This window comes from Acromyrmex echinatior, chromosome 18 (assembly GCF_024713525.1).
Source record: "Acromyrmex echinatior isolate Ae372 chromosome 18, ASM2471352v2, whole genome shotgun sequence".
Taxonomy (NCBI): domain Eukaryota; kingdom Metazoa; phylum Arthropoda; class Insecta; order Hymenoptera; family Formicidae; genus Acromyrmex; species Acromyrmex echinatior.
Window position 1 is genome coordinate 2,422,349 of NC_141869.1, and position 17,502 is coordinate 2,439,850.

General features: G+C 38.5%; 2 protein-coding genes across 6 annotated transcripts in view; one reads left to right on the forward strand and one right to left on the reverse strand.

Annotated features, from left to right (window-relative positions):
* LOC105147740 (kin of IRRE-like protein 1) overlaps positions 1 to 17,502 on the reverse strand; it is a 447,481-nt gene that overhangs the window by 239,574 nt on the left and 190,405 nt on the right. For all 4 annotated transcript variants that reach the window (XM_087415491.1, XM_087415489.1, XM_087415488.1 and 1 more), the window contains exon 3: positions 1,465 to 1,594. In XM_087415491.1, the coding sequence (XP_087271617.1) occupies positions 1,465 to 1,594 (130 nt within the window). The remainder of the gene's footprint in view (positions 1 to 1,464; positions 1,595 to 17,502) is intronic.
* The window catches only part of LOC105147689 (glucose dehydrogenase [FAD, quinone]), a 202,905-nt gene that overhangs the window by 129,132 nt on the left and 56,271 nt on the right, over positions 1 to 17,502 (forward strand). The gene's annotated exons all lie outside the window — the stretch shown is intronic.

Genomic DNA, 17,502 nt, shown 5'->3' on the forward strand with positions numbered 1-17,502 from the left:
TTTGATAACGACGGATCGAGTGGTTGGAGAAAAAAACGAAGAGAGAACACTGTTCGAAAGAATCGAGGAGAGGGAAGGAGAATTGCATGCGACGAGCGGAGGCAAAGGCCGGCAGGGAAAAGTGCGCGCGTCGAATATACGTATATACGTTACGTATATATGTATTCGTTATCGTGAACCCCGGTTAAGCGTTTTCTACCTCTATTTGCGTTTTGTCGAAACATACTGTTTGTCTTCAATCCACGTGGATCGAAAAATATCGAAGAGGTCGAGCATACAGGTTAATAGCACGCTCGAGCGATCCACGCTTCGAAATGTGCACTCAAACAACCAATAGTGCTTAATTGAGTGGATTTCCCGCCTCGTTAAAATTCTAATGATCGCTAAGTGTTATTGGAGATACCACCGGTAGGCGATCCTCTGGGAAAGTTGCGGGAGGTTCGCTTCTAATGCAGGCACGTTCGGAAATGATGTTTCTTGCGAGTCTTGTTTGGGCCAACGAAAAAGCGATGGTAGAGGAATCGTACACGAACATATAATTCAAGGACTGCTCATTCGTAAGGGAAAATATCGTAACATCAAGGATGTGGAATGCAAAAGGGGAATTTCTGTCGGCAACGGAGCACCGACGAGCGAGTGGAGCGAGTAGTGATGTACGTTTAATAACGGGAGGTGAGTCGGACTCGCTTCACGGTGTCGTAATAAAGAAGGGATGCAATAGAAGCGGCTTTACTACTACTATTAGTCGGATCGTAGATCCTTAGAGTATCCTGGGAATTTTTAGAAACGTATATATGAGTCAGAAAATTGAGTAAGTCAAAGCACAAATTTCCATGAGAAATCAATTCCGATAATTGTCAAGATGAATCATGTATGAATGCTTGCCTCTCGTCAGAGGCTTTAATCAAATTCTTCAAAGTGAATAAATCGTTGTGCTTTTTTTTTCTACAGTCGATAATAAAAATGAATGAATATCAAAATGCGAACAACAGTTAACTTTATGATCATAAACGTGATAAGAATAAATTGCACATTTCTATAAAGTTGTCACTATCGGTTTAGAAAAAGTGAAATAATTTGAATTATAGCTCTCTCTCTCTCTCTCTCTCTTTCTCTCTTTTAAATCAAATTGAAGAGAAATACCGATATACTCGTATTCAATTCCTTTTAACGGAGCATAGATGCTAAGATCAAGGAATATGCAATTTATATCTATTACGAAATAAATAAAATTCTAAAAATATAAAACATCATTTTTCATTTTTTTCAGATTATTCAATTAATGCTTTGTAAAAATGTATCAGTTAAAAACTTATCAAGAATACTTCCAAGAAATATTTTTAGAAATTTTTATTTCGTTGTCTGCTTGGCTTGAAGCTATCGCCGTTTCGTAGTCAACACAATTTCGTAAATGCTAATTCCGCGGAGATTTCGCATGCGACAAGAACAAGATTGCAAACTCACGTATACAGCGGTACTCCGGCTTCGTCTTTAAACCAGAAAACCATGTGCAGCGTGTCTTCACCAGGGGGAGTAATGTCACACGGCAATTCGGCAGGCCTTCCTTCGACTACGCTGATGTTCACCAAAGGGACTGAAAATAGATGTTTTATTTGCTTAAATAATCGTTTCGCCATTTTTATAGCTGATATGCAATATAAATTAATTAGAAGTACGTAAACTACGTTTACTGGTTCTTTTAAGGAATAAAAATCCCTCAACTTATATTTCTCCGAAACTTTGCGAAGGTCTGACAGCGAATTTCTCTCCAATCTCTGAAAGCTCGCCGCGAAAAACGAATTTTACGGACAATTTTTCCAGCAAACGTTTACGGGCAAGGAACGACGCAGATACGCGTGTAAATCGATAAGTAATATTCGCATGTGACTCAATATCAGAAATACTGGTGATTTGCCGATCGCCGTCGACGTCGATCGAACGATACGCGAAATCTCCGATTTCGTGATGGGATTAAGAGATCCAGCTTATGAAATTTCGTTTTTCCACGAAACATCCTTTGATCGTTGTCGTCATGGTTCACGCTGCATATCTCTCCCTCCCCCCCCCCCTCTCTCTCTCTCTCCTTCCCCTTTCTCCTTGTTATTTTGGCCGGAGACGCAATCCGGTTGGACCGATTCGAGTAAGTGGATAGCTCGTTGGTCAGATCTCGCATGGGAAGGCCAATTCCTTCCGTAAATTTCCGGTAGGCTATTTCCAAGAAACGAGTTTCCATTCGATTCGGTCGGCTGCCTCCGTTTTCCTCCCGCGTGACGAGGCGGACTTGGTGTAGCCGCTACACGGGGAGAAAAACCCGGGGGAATAGGAAGTCCGTGGCGCCGTTTCGCTCGTGACGCAAGGGTCCTCCGGACTTTTTGTCGTTGACCGATGTGAGAAAGAAGGTAAGCGATCTCGCGTCTCGCCTCACCGCTCTCGATTTTGTCGCGCGCCGGGACATTGGGTCGTCGCTAGTTCCTGCCATCGAAACAACCGGGGACTCAATAAAGAAACTTCCTATCCAAAATGAAGATCACCTTTTCGTCTTTCAAATCTTTTTGCTCCATAGAACAATATCATGTCGAATCGATCTTTTTGTTACTATACTTATAGACTACTGATCTGAGAAAAAGATAATTAAAAATTTATTTGTAAGATATAATATGTATTCAAATGGGATTTCTTATTTAAATACGGCTAACAATACAATTTAAATAAAATTTTATTGTCAGCAAATAGACCATCTATTTTATTTTATTTTTTTTTTACAATTAATAACAAAAATGAAATATTTATTCACCGAAATGTATGTTCTGTCATCACAATTTTTTTTATAATCAATAAATATAAAAGACAACGACACATTGACTTTTAACTTTTTTTTTTCCAAACAACATTATTTTATGACTTAATGTTATTCATGCATATCTAGCTATTTTTTTTCATATTTCTGTCTTTAATAAAGAAATTAACAATTCAATTATATTTCACTAACAATATTACATCATGTTTAAATGTATTAGAAAAATAACATTGATGTACCAAACTATTTTATCAGAATCACAACATCGAATTGTAGAGCTATCGTTTTAACGAATCTAAATACCAATCTCTTATCAAAGTCTTTTGTCAATAATTGACACGACGTTTACTTTAACGGGTAGCTCATGCCCTGGCTTTGGGTGGAATTTTAAAAGACCTTATCAGCACGAGCAAGGGACAAGTATAAAGATTAGCATAGGCTTAGTATTTATTGCATGCCTCCAGCTCCAACGACGGGCATAAATATTGTTTAAGGGCGACTCTTTATCATATAAACGCCCCGACGTAACGGTGCTCATTTGAATTCCCGCTTTTTCCAGGGCATAAAATGGGCTTCACCGACGCGCAACAAGCCGTTTACTTCCCCTCCGGTTACCGGAGTAGTTGCTGGTGCCGTTGCTACGTCGGTGCAGCAACGGCAGCAGGGAAACCGCAAGCCTCCGCCATTATACGTGGAAAATGCAAGAAATCCCTTCACGGATTCGTTATAATTTCATATATGTACTTTAACAACTCACGGTTAGTGTACCGTTTCGTCTTTTTTACGACTTTTAATCACTGACAAATTTAAATATAATAAGGGAACAGATTTTGGAAAAAAAAAATACTTTTTGAGTGGAAATAAATTAACTTAATTATTTAATAGAAAAACGAAATCGTTTTAATCAATATTCCAGATTTCAAATATAATACATACGATATTCATTATTCGAGTATATGTGATCAAGAAGATTTTAACCTTTAAAGGATGGGAGTCTATTTTTGAAATTCTTACAGTTTTTTCTTGAGTAAGATTTGTTATAATTCATTATTTAATCGTATTTCTTGCTTCAAAATATAACATTGTTTCAATGCCTACAGTAACTTCCCAGCTTTATAAGCTTAATGTTTACAAAATTATTGATAACGTTCAATTTGGTATACGTTTGTAAATAGGTGGTACACCTGACTATTATCCAGTACCCTTAATTAATTCATGTAATTCAATGTCAACAATCGCGGCTTTCATGCTGCAAATGCCTATTGATCTCGAGATATTGAATATTGTCTTCTGAAAATCTGCATTTACTCGCACTGATTATGTTCAATTTATACGCAAGCGAGCACGAAAATAACTGTCAATGGGCTAATCGTTCGCTGGCCCGACGCGTGTATTTTAAATAACAGAGAAACCTTGAAAGCCGTTTCGATTAATGAAATTCCGCAACACGTCCGCAATTAACCCTCAAAGACCCGAGGCGCTGGTCGAAATGTCCAGCGGCGTGCTAATGGCAGAAGCGATGGTCGTGTAGCATTCGAAACGCATTTAATGAATTCATTATCGATCCAAATCGGTATTCGGTCGCGCGTTCGCTCAGAGCTGTGCAAAACGGTTTCCGCGATTCCGAAATCGATACGACGTGAAATCGTTTCGCGTAAATTGTTACGTGGAAACCGCCGATCCCTAATTCTAAAAATTAGAGACAAATTGAGAAGAGCAGTTTCGACTTTGTCGATTCATGAAATCCGGCGTGTCGTAACGTTGATTGAGCAAGTTTTTCGATCAATTCGTGTCGCGCATCGAGGAAGATTTCACTTTGCGCCGATTGGCGACGATCGTTTTTCGTTTTAACGCGACCGTATTCCACATATAGTCGATGAGGGAAACGTAGCGAGAATAATACCGCAAAGTTCAGAAACTCGCGACGTAACGCGGACGTTTCTTTTATAAAATAAAATAAAGAGAAAGTCCTGAAGAGTCCATTCGCCGGCGTGCAAAAATACAGCTCTCGAATAATGTCTAATGGAAAAAAAAAAAGGGATGTCACGAAGAGAGGGTTTCAACCTGCGCGCGAGGAACTGCTCGAAAAAGTTTAGTCAATATCTGCGGGGAAGTACGGGAAACGGATATGTCGCGTTCGGAATCGTAACGGACGTGTGTCTCTCGTGCGACACGTTTTTAACACGTTCAATTATATACCCACCGCGATAACGACGACAGATGTTCGGTTACATCGCCATGACGTTGTCACTCGCGCGTTTCAGAATGATGCCTTCATTAATAATTAACAGCGCCCGCTCGGCAGCTTCTCGAGCGTAATTACAGCATGGGAGAGCGTGCGCACGCGAGAAGAGTTACATAATTCTATTAATAATACCGGGCCATTACATCTGTTGGAGAGACCCGCGTGAATAATGAAAATTTCCCGACAAAAACTTCGCCGCGGGAGGCATTAATTGCTAACGAAGAGCGAGAGATCAAACTCATGATCTTAATGCGACCCGTCCCGAGGTAACATTTTGAGAATGTCGTCTTCCACATTTTCTTTTTCCATCCGTTAATATCGCGCAGCATGTGGTGCAGGGAAGATTGAACCGAAGTTTCCGTCCGAAAAGAAGAGGAAAAAAAAAAGGGAAGACAGAGAGAAAGAGAGGCGAGACTACCGTAGGTGGACGTCGAAGTCCGTTGTGTTCTCCCTCGGGGGATTTTCGCGTGAACTTTTCTGAACTTATACCTCGGCGTTCTTCGTCGAAGCCGCGACATGACAGTGAAAGCAAGTATTTTCATAAATCTCTAGGAACGACATAGATTGATCGTGTCGCTGTATCGACGTCGCCATTACACCGTAATCGCTCGGGCCCGGATATACGTTAATGGACGATGTCGCTATATCGCTATACAACTTAGGCACACATGGTCGTCTCGAAAGCATGGATCTCCGAAAAGAATGGAAGAATGTTTCGTACATTTCGCGTTTAGGGCGTGTATGTTGAGTATGCACATTATGTGCATATTTACATTATAGTGTCTACGTTATATCAGGATTGTCACAAATTCCTCATCCTAACATTCCGTAACTTTTCTCAGATTTTCAGACAAAATTTCATGATATTCCCCCTCTGATGCTTTCAATAACAATTTGAAATTCTTGTATTTTCATCCTGATTTGGAAACCGTTAAATATTTTGTGAAAGGTGCAATTTAACACAACAATGTAAATTACTATTAACTGCTTGTATTTAAATGTTAAGTTTGTAGTATTCCAAAATTACATACGTATGCATATTAAATTCCTTTAAAGCTAAGAATTTTAATTTTCCAGAGAATTTTGCAAAATTTCCTAATTTTTCCCTGATTTCTCTGACCGTTTTCAATTTTTCTGGCATTTCTCTGATTTCGCTAAATTCCAGTTTTACGACTTCTCTGTACATTCATACTCGAGGTAACATTATCCGAATTTTTTACTCGGCTTTTTTATCGCGCATCGTGTGAATTTGTTAAAATAATTTCATTATGATAAACCGACCATAATGATTTCATATTTAACGTACGAGTAACATATTCATGATATCTATGAATATTATTTGTCGCGAATTAGTCCACACTAGAAACAATTTCGTCGCATTATGAGCGTAGTTGATACGGTTGGACTGATTCAAGGATAACGACCGAAACACTGTGTTACATCCGTTATTTAGAGGTAGTTAAGTATCCTGAATATCCTCCTACCATCGGAACTCTCTTCTCAGGCTGGTAGCCTCAACTTGACAAACCCGTTTGCTTCCACTAAGCGTATCAACCTCACCATTGTCTACGCTCGTTGTTCCCTCTCCTTTGCCCATCCTCTCTTCACGTCTACTTCGTGTCGTATTAAGTTAAAGGCAGCGCCGGCTAGGACAAATTAGCAGCCGCGTTAATCAGTTTCCTTAATTTTCCGCGGTGGCCCCACCGAGGTGGAAAATAGAGGAAATGCAGTTCCGTGAGTTTTTGCTCTCTGTGAATCACGGAGCCGGCACGGAGAATCTATTGTTTGCGAAGAACGTTCTCTCTGCACGAAGTTTTAATGGCAAAGAGTCGTTCGCAATACCAGTGGTAAAAGCTCATCGTTCATAAAACCTAAGAAATTACCGAATCGATTTCGAGACTTCTTAACTCGGCGCGTCGGATAATCCGTGCAACGTTGAGTCGTTCATAAAGTCATGTTTTGAAAGAAAAAGAAATTCAGATTTATAATTAATTAAACTAGCACTTCGCCATGCAGTTCTTGATATTTGTTCCATATTTGTTTTGTGACGATTGCACATTTGCGTGGTGGACTTTTTCGAGAACAAATGCGTTGCTTTTATTGAATACGATACGCAAACAATTTCGCGGAACATCGCTTGGAGAACGTCGATAGTCTCTATACGGAAAAAAAATAGATTGGGTGGTTCCAGCAAAGCTTGCACAAATTCAATATTTATAACAAAGAAGATTTGATGGTTCGACAAAAAAATCATGTCTAGAAGCAATTATCAGCATGTTCAACTAATTTTTTACTACAATGAAAATTGCTAATGTAACAAGTTTTTTCGTTATAGCAACAAAAAAATAGCGCCATCGTAACCAGCATTTTGTTAAAAATTTTTATTTACATATTAGATTGATTTTTATAAAAAGTTATCTTTGCGGTATTAACAAATTCGTTATGCTATTATAACAAATATGATTACCCATAACTGCTGATTTCGTTCAGCTGCACAATTTTATTACTTCAACATAGAACATTTTTATTTATATATTGGATTGATTTTTGTAAAAAGTTATCTTTGCGGTATTAACAAATTCGTTATACTATTATAACAAATATGATTGTCTATAACTGCTAATTTCGTTCAGCTGCGCAACTTTGTTACTTCAACATAGAAAATTGGCTTTCTGTATATTACGGCTGTAAATTTGCTGAATCAATGAAGTTTTTAATTGTTCTACAATTTTTTTCCATGTGGAAATAAGAGTTTGGTCTACGTTGTTCTACTTTTTATTAGCTTGATGAAAAACAGCGGAACCAATCAGGGAACGTATTATGAAACTATTCGGAATGGATTCCAATCAGAAATTATTTCGTTTTCCCTAGAAAACTCAATAGAAATTTAGGAAATAATTGAACAATTTCAATTGGAATCCATTCCGAATAATTTCATATTACGTACCCAGATGATGATTGAATGCACGAAAAAGTTGAAAAACAGGTATGTGAAACCCGTTATATAATTGTGTAAGTGCACAATTGTATAAATGTGTACATATATGTACGCCACATTCTATCAAACTGGAACATTGGCTACTCTTTTTCCTAGGAACTCTAAGAGCTAGCACGAAAAGCTCGGGTAGTCCATAAAATCCGCGCGACTGTCTTTGTCTTGGAATTTGTGGTTAAATCGGTGAAACCAAGCGCGGTCCAGGATTTCTCACCCCGCGATAAAGCAAAAGCGATATGACTGAGGTGGAGATTTAGGGGATGGGTATCAGCACGGACTGCAGCGAAAGTGTTAGCGACGGCGAGCGAACTGGGCTTACGCTTTATTGCGTATTTACATATTTCCACTGAATCCTTGCGACGTTTCATAAAATTCAACGTCTTTACAAGGATCGACGCGAGACGCATCGTCGACACTTTATACCTTTGAATTTTCGCGACGAAAGATTCGCTCGCACTGCGGCGATGGCGGTCGCCTTGCTTCCGTTCCGCGGCGGTCGTTTTGCTTTCATTTCTCTGGAGCATCCGGAATGGAGATCGCTTTATAAAGATGGAATTTTCCTGCGATCGCGCAGAACGTTCGGTGACCCGCGCTCGCCGCCCTCTCGTTTTGTGCGTTTCTACATACATCTGACGCTTCACCGGTGTGCGACTGCGAAACGCCATGGGAAACGATTCCACAGGTTCCACCGCAACAATAACAATTTCTCAATATAGAATTTTCGTCCGAATTGATATGTATGAGAAACATATTGTGCATGCAATACGCAGATTTGCGCGTTTTCCTTGAGCGTGTACATTCTCGGATATCTTTGAAAATACAGTTTCGATTTAACATGGATGTAAGTTGACGCAGAATTGATAACTGCAAAGACTATATACGCGCGACGTTGGTACGGCCTGTTTAAATCTCCGTCCATGTCGCATCTATATCATCACTCGCGGTGTTTCTATTTGCTACAGAATATAACGTATTTTTACGTCCAACGCAAATTCCACAAACGTGATCTCTTTCTCTCATGTTATTTTAAAATATGTAATTATATGCAAAGATAAAGTATTAATAATTCCTGCAGCGCTTGTACGTGTCGTCGAGAACTCGTAAAAAAACAAATCGCGTTACATTCCGTTACATCGTCTAACAATTTTCCCTACACAAGCAATTCCCCATGGCAAGATACTTTATATCGCTTGGGGAATTTAATCCCGTGTTGCACCGTATCGAGCAAGTGTCCGCGATTTTTCTTGTCAGCTACACCGACCGACCTGTTGGCAAATAATTTCCTCGCTTGACAAAACGCTGGCTGTGGAGAGCGAAAGGGAATTCATTGGACCGGGTCGCTCTTTGTCTTGGCTGAAACTGAACTCGCCTGCACGAAGCCTCGTGAAAGTTCTCGTCGGCTCCATACCGCAGGGATTAAACTTAGTACGGTTCTTCGGGGTAGATCCTTCGAGGGTAGGGTGAGGTAGGATAGGGTAAAGAGGCCGGAGTATATCGCAGAAAAGCTGGCCTCGGACCGAACTTACCCTCTCTCCTCCGCCGCATCGCAGCCATCAAGTTGCAGAGTTAAAGCTCCGTTAAAGCCGAACCGCGTAAAATTAATTAGGACGTTTACGAGCGATCCGGTTTTGGTGGACTACCTTCAACTACGACACGGCTCTCGTAAAATTCGACGAAAGAGTGGATTAACTGGTCCCTTCCCACTTTCTCTTCCATCTCTCTCTGTGTCTGGAATCGTTCGAAGAGCTTCGATTTTGCGGGATGAAAAATAATAGGGAGCCAACGTCGCGAGAATCCAGGTGGATGATACGGGCTTAGCCGGATCGGATGGTTAGTTGCGATGAGGTACGGTAACACGTTCCGCTTTGGACCCGAGATCTCATGGACGGTCTCTACGAGTGTGTATGGGACCGAGAATCGTATGGGACAATTCGGATTACGAGCGTGTTATATGCCTCACGCGCACCAGTTCCCTGCCATTTGTTTCGCTACGTATGGTCTCGCTATATACGAGTCGTTCTCCCACAGATCCATTTGCGTGCGGCTAAGTCGAAATGAGTTGTACATTTTTATACATTTTTGCGTCATATAAAATAGGATTTTAAAATTGTTATAAGTCAAAAGTCGTTTACGTACATTTCGCAAAACTGTCGCCTAACAAAGGGAACAGCCAGATATGGCCCTCTCCGATTTTATTAAATTTTATAAAAGATTATATTTTAAAAAAACGCGTTTAAAAATTTTACATTACTAACAAGTAAATTGTTAAACGCGTTTAAAAATTTTACACTATCAATCTCGTACATTTTTAAGCGCGTCCTATAATTTTAGCACGAATTAAAGGGAAGATTGAATTATATATATATAAAATTCAACAAAATTGAAGGGAGCTATGTTTGTACTCTTTGTATATACGTTATAAAAATGATGAAAGAATTATATTAAACGACTACAATTCCGTATAAACAGAACTTTATGATTTAATATTATATTCGACGACTCCCCCTGAAAATTACACGCAAGCTCGCGCTATTATCGAATTCGCCAAAAATCTAGTTCATCCTGTAATCCGCAATCGCGGATTTCCGCAGTGCATTATGGGCGCGTTTCGAGCTTCTCGTGCCGATTTACTAGTTGAATCAAGAGAATCAGGATATCCTGAAAACACGTTGCCAGGCATTTCAGGACGGTCTGCCGGCGCATCGCTATATCGCAGGGGAGTCGTAGTATGCAGGAAAGCAGGCTAATTGAGAGGTCGGCCTCCGGAGAGTAGAACGAATCGCTTAGCTACTCCACTTCCGCCCTTCTATCCCTTCGCTCTCTCTTCCTCTGTGTGTATGTGTGTGTGTGTGTAAATGTTTGTGTGTGTGTCTCTTGCTATCTCTCCCTTTCCCTTGAACTGCAGTGGTGCGCTTACAGCGTAACGACGTCGCTTTGGAATTATTAATAGATCCTTACCCCACGAGATCCCCATTGTTGCCCGAGGACTGGTTCCTCTCAGGCTTCTTTCAGGGTGATAACTGCTACTGCGAAAGGTGTCGGATATGCGACGAGTGTAAAGGAATTTTAAAGTAAAAAAATTATACGTGTGAAATTTTATATGGTCTTAGCAGAGCAGATTTCAGACAAAGTAACTTATAAAAATAGTAGAAAGTTGAAGCATTTCAAAATTCTCCCACCATTGAAGAGAAGGAAACAAAGCTTTCAAGGAGCAAATTATGTAACTATTTTACTTATTTGGCTCTTTAATGCGCGCAAGAGATATCTGCAGGTATTTCGTCTCACTTAACTTTTAAATAGCAAAAGAATTCGCCAAGAATTTTATCTTCAACTCATCCGCGGATTTATTTAAATGTTTCAGATTTGCATAGAAATATAGTCTCGATTGTCCGATTTAATAACGTTGTGCAGGGATTTTTCATAATAAATGAAATATTACATATTTTTTGTGCAAAGAGGTAATGTGCACAAAATAGAAACAAATGCTCTGTATTAAAGTCTTATGGAGCTCTTGTAATAAACATGTGGGACATACTGAAACTTGTCGAAAATCCAATAAACGAATAATTACTGGATCACAACATTAGCGTTAATATATTATCGTCTAGACGCTGTATCTATAAACGGATTCTACATGAATTTAATTAATCTCAACTTTAATTAATCTTGACACACTGATGAAGTTAATACCTATATAGAAGAAGCTTTTGAATTATTTGCCCACGAGAACAATTTAAATTTAAAATCTCAGCTTAGTTCCTCTTGTTCATTTCGATATTCGCAGTCTGGTAAAATGCAAATCTCCATTTTCCGAAATACAGTAGTATACGATAAACCATTGTAGCCCAGCTTCTACAAATATTTTATCCCGTACATTATATCGACGCTATTCAGTTCTTCATCGATACGATGATTTATGTATTATAACGTGAAAATCGCGTAATATTTTTGACCCTGCTAGGTGGAGTGTATCTGCATGTATGTACGCGTGTCCGTTCTATTTTCTCGACATTTGGTTCAAATTCAAACGGACGCCTGCATGTTTTAACATGTTTTATTCAAACGTATTCACTTTTTATGTCAAGCAAAGACCTATTTAAAAATAGAGGATTGACCGGCTGATGAAATTTAAAAATTCAACGTCTACAAGTTATCTCATTTGAAAAAAAAAAAAAAAATGAAATGGGTCAATCGATGAAACGATACTCCACGGGCTGAACGGGCAGGATTATAAGGTCGCAGTTTATTGCGTTTACTGTCATATGGGGCAATAACGAAAAGCAGAAATTGCGTTGGCGGTAATTCCCGCCCGCGTTTTCTGGCGGCGCGTTAACTGTCGTAGGCCGTGCGATTAATTTCCTCTCGTCGACACGCGTGCGGAAAGGCACACGCTTCGAACAGGCGACACGTAACAGAGTCGCGGACGTACGGCTCCTCGGCATTGATGCGACGTATAACGTCCCGTAATGCGATGAACGTTACGACGGCCGTAGAACGCGCCGGCGACGTCTGACGTCGGTGTTGTTGGTATAGTGCTGTTGCATTGTGCAGTGCCCAGTACCAGCCCGCGAGACACTGAGTTACGAGCCACGGAAGGGAGGTCGCGGCCACTTCCGGTTGTAATGCAGTTTGCGCAACAATGGGAACTACAATGGGCTAAGGGACCCACGTAACATTGCGCTCCCTTCGGAGACGTTGGCCTTTGACCGAGGATCAAAGCGCTCTTCCCACGTCTCCGACCTCGTATAATTCACGCGAAACCTTTGCGGGATGGGCCCGATCTTTGTGATAGATTCGTGGATTATAACTTGGGCACCTAGTGATTTTATAGAATATTGCTTAGGATATCAATTGTAGACACAATTATCCTTGATCAACCCGGTACGGTGAATTTTTCTTGGTATGTAAAACCGTCTAGGTAAGTCGCAACACGTCGAAAGTATTCGCGATCAATAGTACCATTAACAGTTTCTAGTTGTCGCGATGTGCATTGCGTTTTGCAACTTATTTAAATGGGCCAATACGGGTGTACAAAAATACATTGTCAAATTATATCCAATTTCAGTTATTTCCTCTCATTTCTATAGATTGCCACTATTTCTACCAAAATTGTTAATTTGACTGAAACTGTAGAGTTTAACTAGAACTCAAGAAGATAGATTAAATTTGACACAATTTAGTTTACCATTTACTATGTACGTTGACATGGACGACGTTTATTTTTAAATTAATCACAGAAATGGATTAACTTACATTTGATACACATGGAAGTTAAAACTGTTATTTAACTCAAGAAATTAGGTTATTATACTCTTTATAATATCTGATAATTGTATGAAGATAATATTTTAAAACAATCCAGTAACAATTTTTAAAGTTAATAATACATTTCAAGTTGATACATACGTATGAATAAGTAATGCTTACGGAAAGAAAAGGCGGTGAATAAAAATCTATAGAGCTCATTAAAAAGTCCGATAGCTTGCTACTGCAGCGCAATGGGCATCATTTAACAGGTTTTCAACTGCTCGGGAAACTGGTCGGGTTTCAGGCCGAGATCCCGAACGAAAGAGAACCGTGCACGGTGAACTCGTATTTAAGATATCTTTAATTAACGTACTTTCGTTGCAAATCTAATCGACCAGCGTTAATGAAAGCCGTTGAAGACAGTTTCTTCGTTCTGGCCGTTTCCTTTATTATTCTCGCTATCTCAGAGGTGGAGGGTACAGAATTGGCAGCAAATGAGCAACGCCGTCTCGTTGTCAGCTCGCTGAGAAAGAATCAGCCAAGAAGTTCGCTAGTTTATCACAGCAGGAAAAAGATGTGGACTCGGAAAGAAGCGACTAAGTGAATTGAAACGTTGCTTCAGCTCGATTTCTTCGAACAGCAACGATTTGCCGATACGTCGCGTACGAACGACTTCCGAAAGTCAATCGTAATTAACGTAGCACTCATATTCGCGATTTCTTTCAATAATATTGTATATTGAAAAAAAATTTCTGATTGAAAAAGGACGAAAGAATTTTCTGGTTAAATCTAATAGAATTATAATTGTGAGATAACCGGAATTCTAGTTGATACAATATTTCTGATAAAATTCTCTAGTAGAATTCTATTATTTTTACCAGAATAATTATATCAATCAGAATTCTAGTTATCTCAACTAGAATTTTAATAGATTTAATTAACAGAAAATTCTAATTCGCTCATTTTTCATCAGAATTATTATTTAATCCAACCAAAAAATTTTTCTCAGTGTATAAAATCAGAAGAAGATAAGTTTGCTTCGTAAAATATTCACTGACATACACTTCTTGATTAAGTATGGATTACGAGATAAATCGCGAGTGTTACAGCGAGTCGACAGCGCGAAATTGAATTAATTCCGAATAAAGAATTGGCGTCGGTGAATCGCTTGAGAGATCGTTAGGGCACAGCGGGGTTAGTGCGATGAAAGGGGTGAGACGGAAGGAGGGAAGATGGGGGCAAGGTAGACTTCTCGTGAACGTTCTTCGAAAACTTTAAATAATGTTTGTAAACTCCGCCCGAAGTAATTCGCGTAAGAAAAGAGAATTCCAGATCCGTAGCGAATGGAGGGATCGAGTTTACGACAACTTCAGAAATAATGCTATGATCTCGCGGTCGATTATACTTCGACGCGCAGACGAATGTCGGATAAGCGAGGAAACCCCGCGGATTGCAGATCCGCGCGCGAATACATTCCGCGATGAAAATTAATTATTCTCTTATGCATTCAAACAACAAACATTCGATCGATAAATTATTTTTATTTTTGCTATTTCGGCACGTTTGTTATCTGCAATGACGAGAACGGATTCACGTTTATCAATTTAAAGGTAAATTGATTGATTATCATCATTTATGTTAAAATTCAAATTTAACACGATTTCTTTAACGCCATAAGTATGAGAAATGATTTAATTTAAGACTTAAAGTAAAGGGAATGAGTAATCACTCATTCACTCTCTCTCTCTCTCTCTCTCTCTCTCTCTCTCTCTCTCTCTCTATTATTTATTAATATCCATGAACATATTTTCTTCAGGTTGGATTACGTGCCTCGAAAATGGCTTAACGAACTTTCTTACGAGATTCATAAAGTCTGTAACCGACGTCGTTCGAAAAGTTTTTTATACGCGGGGGAGCCAATAGGAGTATGCCTCAATTTTTGAGAAGCGTTTTACCGTTTATTAACAATCACCCAACTTTCGTTTTGTCTTGCAATTCGGTGACTATCTTCGAAAGAGTGCCTCAGAACATATATATCTTTCATTTTTAAAGGTTCGCTATGCAATGTGAAAAATGCTATTGCACAGCGAGCAAGAGGATTTTTCGCAAAGTATCGTTCGCCATCCATTTTAATTCTCTTGTTTTATTTCTGTAGTCGAGATAAAGTAAAATATATGTGGAACAGAATCAAAAATGTGTGCAATCACCAAATTTTCCTGACAATACGGCTTTCGAACGAATGTAATTGTTTGATCGTCGTCTAGTTGGTAGATATGTACGATGCCCGACGGCGGCATATTGGTATTTGCTTGTCGCACGCGTCAATACCGTCACTTAACTAGCAAATATCCGACCTGAAGCGAGGTAGATAGGCGACCAAACTCCCGGACCGAACACTCCCACCTACAAATCCCGTGCTTGATAATGTCACCTATTGTGACTGTTCTGGCACAGACTGCGCGCTACAAACATCGGAGATCTGGTTACATTGAATTTTAGTCCTGCCATCGCTCAAGTTACCGAAACAATTAATGAGATGCGAGGAATAGAATAAGAAAATCACTATATTATTGAAATTTCTAAATTAAATATATTCAATATTTTAAATGATCATATACAAAAAATATATCTTTGATATCGAATATTATATTATATTATTATATATATATATTTTTTTTTCTGTGCTATTAAAATTTTCATAGTATCAAATACATTTATCGCTTTCGTTAACAGTTATTAATTTAATCTAAATTTTAATATGAAAACATAAATTTCCTTTGTATCTTTATTTTAAAAATTATCCATAAGTTACAAATATATTCCGCAAAATAAATATTATTAATACCTTTTCTTAATTAAAACGATCTTGTTTTTCTGTAATATATAGGATCGTTACTTTCTACGCTAGTTTATAAATGCTTTGAAAATTCTTTAACAATTCTTTAGCCCAAGAAAAAGTTATGCGATCGAACGATTAAAGAAAGTTTCGAAAAATAAACCTATTTTGAAGATTTGAGCTCGCCATTTAGTCGATACAAGTACAACACTATCGGCGATTCTACGATTCCAATCTGTTTGTTTTCACCGGTTTGTCTTTATTATTTTATTTTTCTTCGGCAAAACATAGTCGTCTCGATCTGCATTCAAAGATGCAATTTTATTCCCCATATGCGCACTGCTGCAACATACCGGAATAGTAGCCGCAATAAGCGACTCCACTTGCTTCAAATACCCTGTTAGATATCAAAGGAGCAATGGTAATCCAATTCCTTGAATTAAATTACATTGTGTTATTTTTAACTTTCGTGCTAAAATATAAATCAATTTTCTGGTTAGTTTAAAGTAAATAACATCCAATTAGTAAATAAGCTAAATTCGAGTCAAATTTGATACATTTTCTTATTTTAAACTGTGTAACTCTATTATATTTTCGTTAATTTAACGAATATGTTACATTTAATTTTTAATTTATTTTGTCCGTTTTCCTTTCAGTTTAAATCTTTGGTCTCTCTGATGCATATTATTATTATTTTGTTCTACTTATTGTTATATATCAGCTTTATTCTCTTTTTTTGTTGCTGCTATTATGTTGTGTTCTAGTTTTCAATTGCCTTATCTTTAGCTTTGTTCAGTTTTAAGTTTCCAGGCATTATATTGCTGATATCTCACCTCTTGATCTTCGTTTTTTAAGTCTTGCTCTTCGGTTCAATTTTTTCTTTGTATTGCACATCAATAAAGTTTTATCATCATTATTATTATTATTATGTTGAGTAGGAACAATGGAGGAATTATACATTATGATTAAAAATTACTCAAACTGAGTATAATTTGACATAATGAATTAAAGTGTATTGTATACGACTTGCGCGTTGGTTTCTTTCTTTTCATTTCTTTCTGTAATTGCATCTCATTACACGCGATTATATAATTCTTAGCTATCCAGAGAGAAATTGGCGGTTAAACGAGCTGTGGATTACAAGCAACGAAGCGAGCAGTTAAAACAACGAGCGCTTACTATTTTCGACGCACTTTATTTTTGAAAGGAATCTTTTTGCGCTCGATTTATCTGAAGAACAAAAGAAAGCTCGATATTTTTTTGTGGTCAATGTCGCAGGCTGGAATACCAATCGAATCGTTGAACATTGTCTCTCTTTCCTTCTCGCGAGCGAACGGAATCCACTGATATTTCCGCTTTTTGCCAGTAAAACATGTCAAATA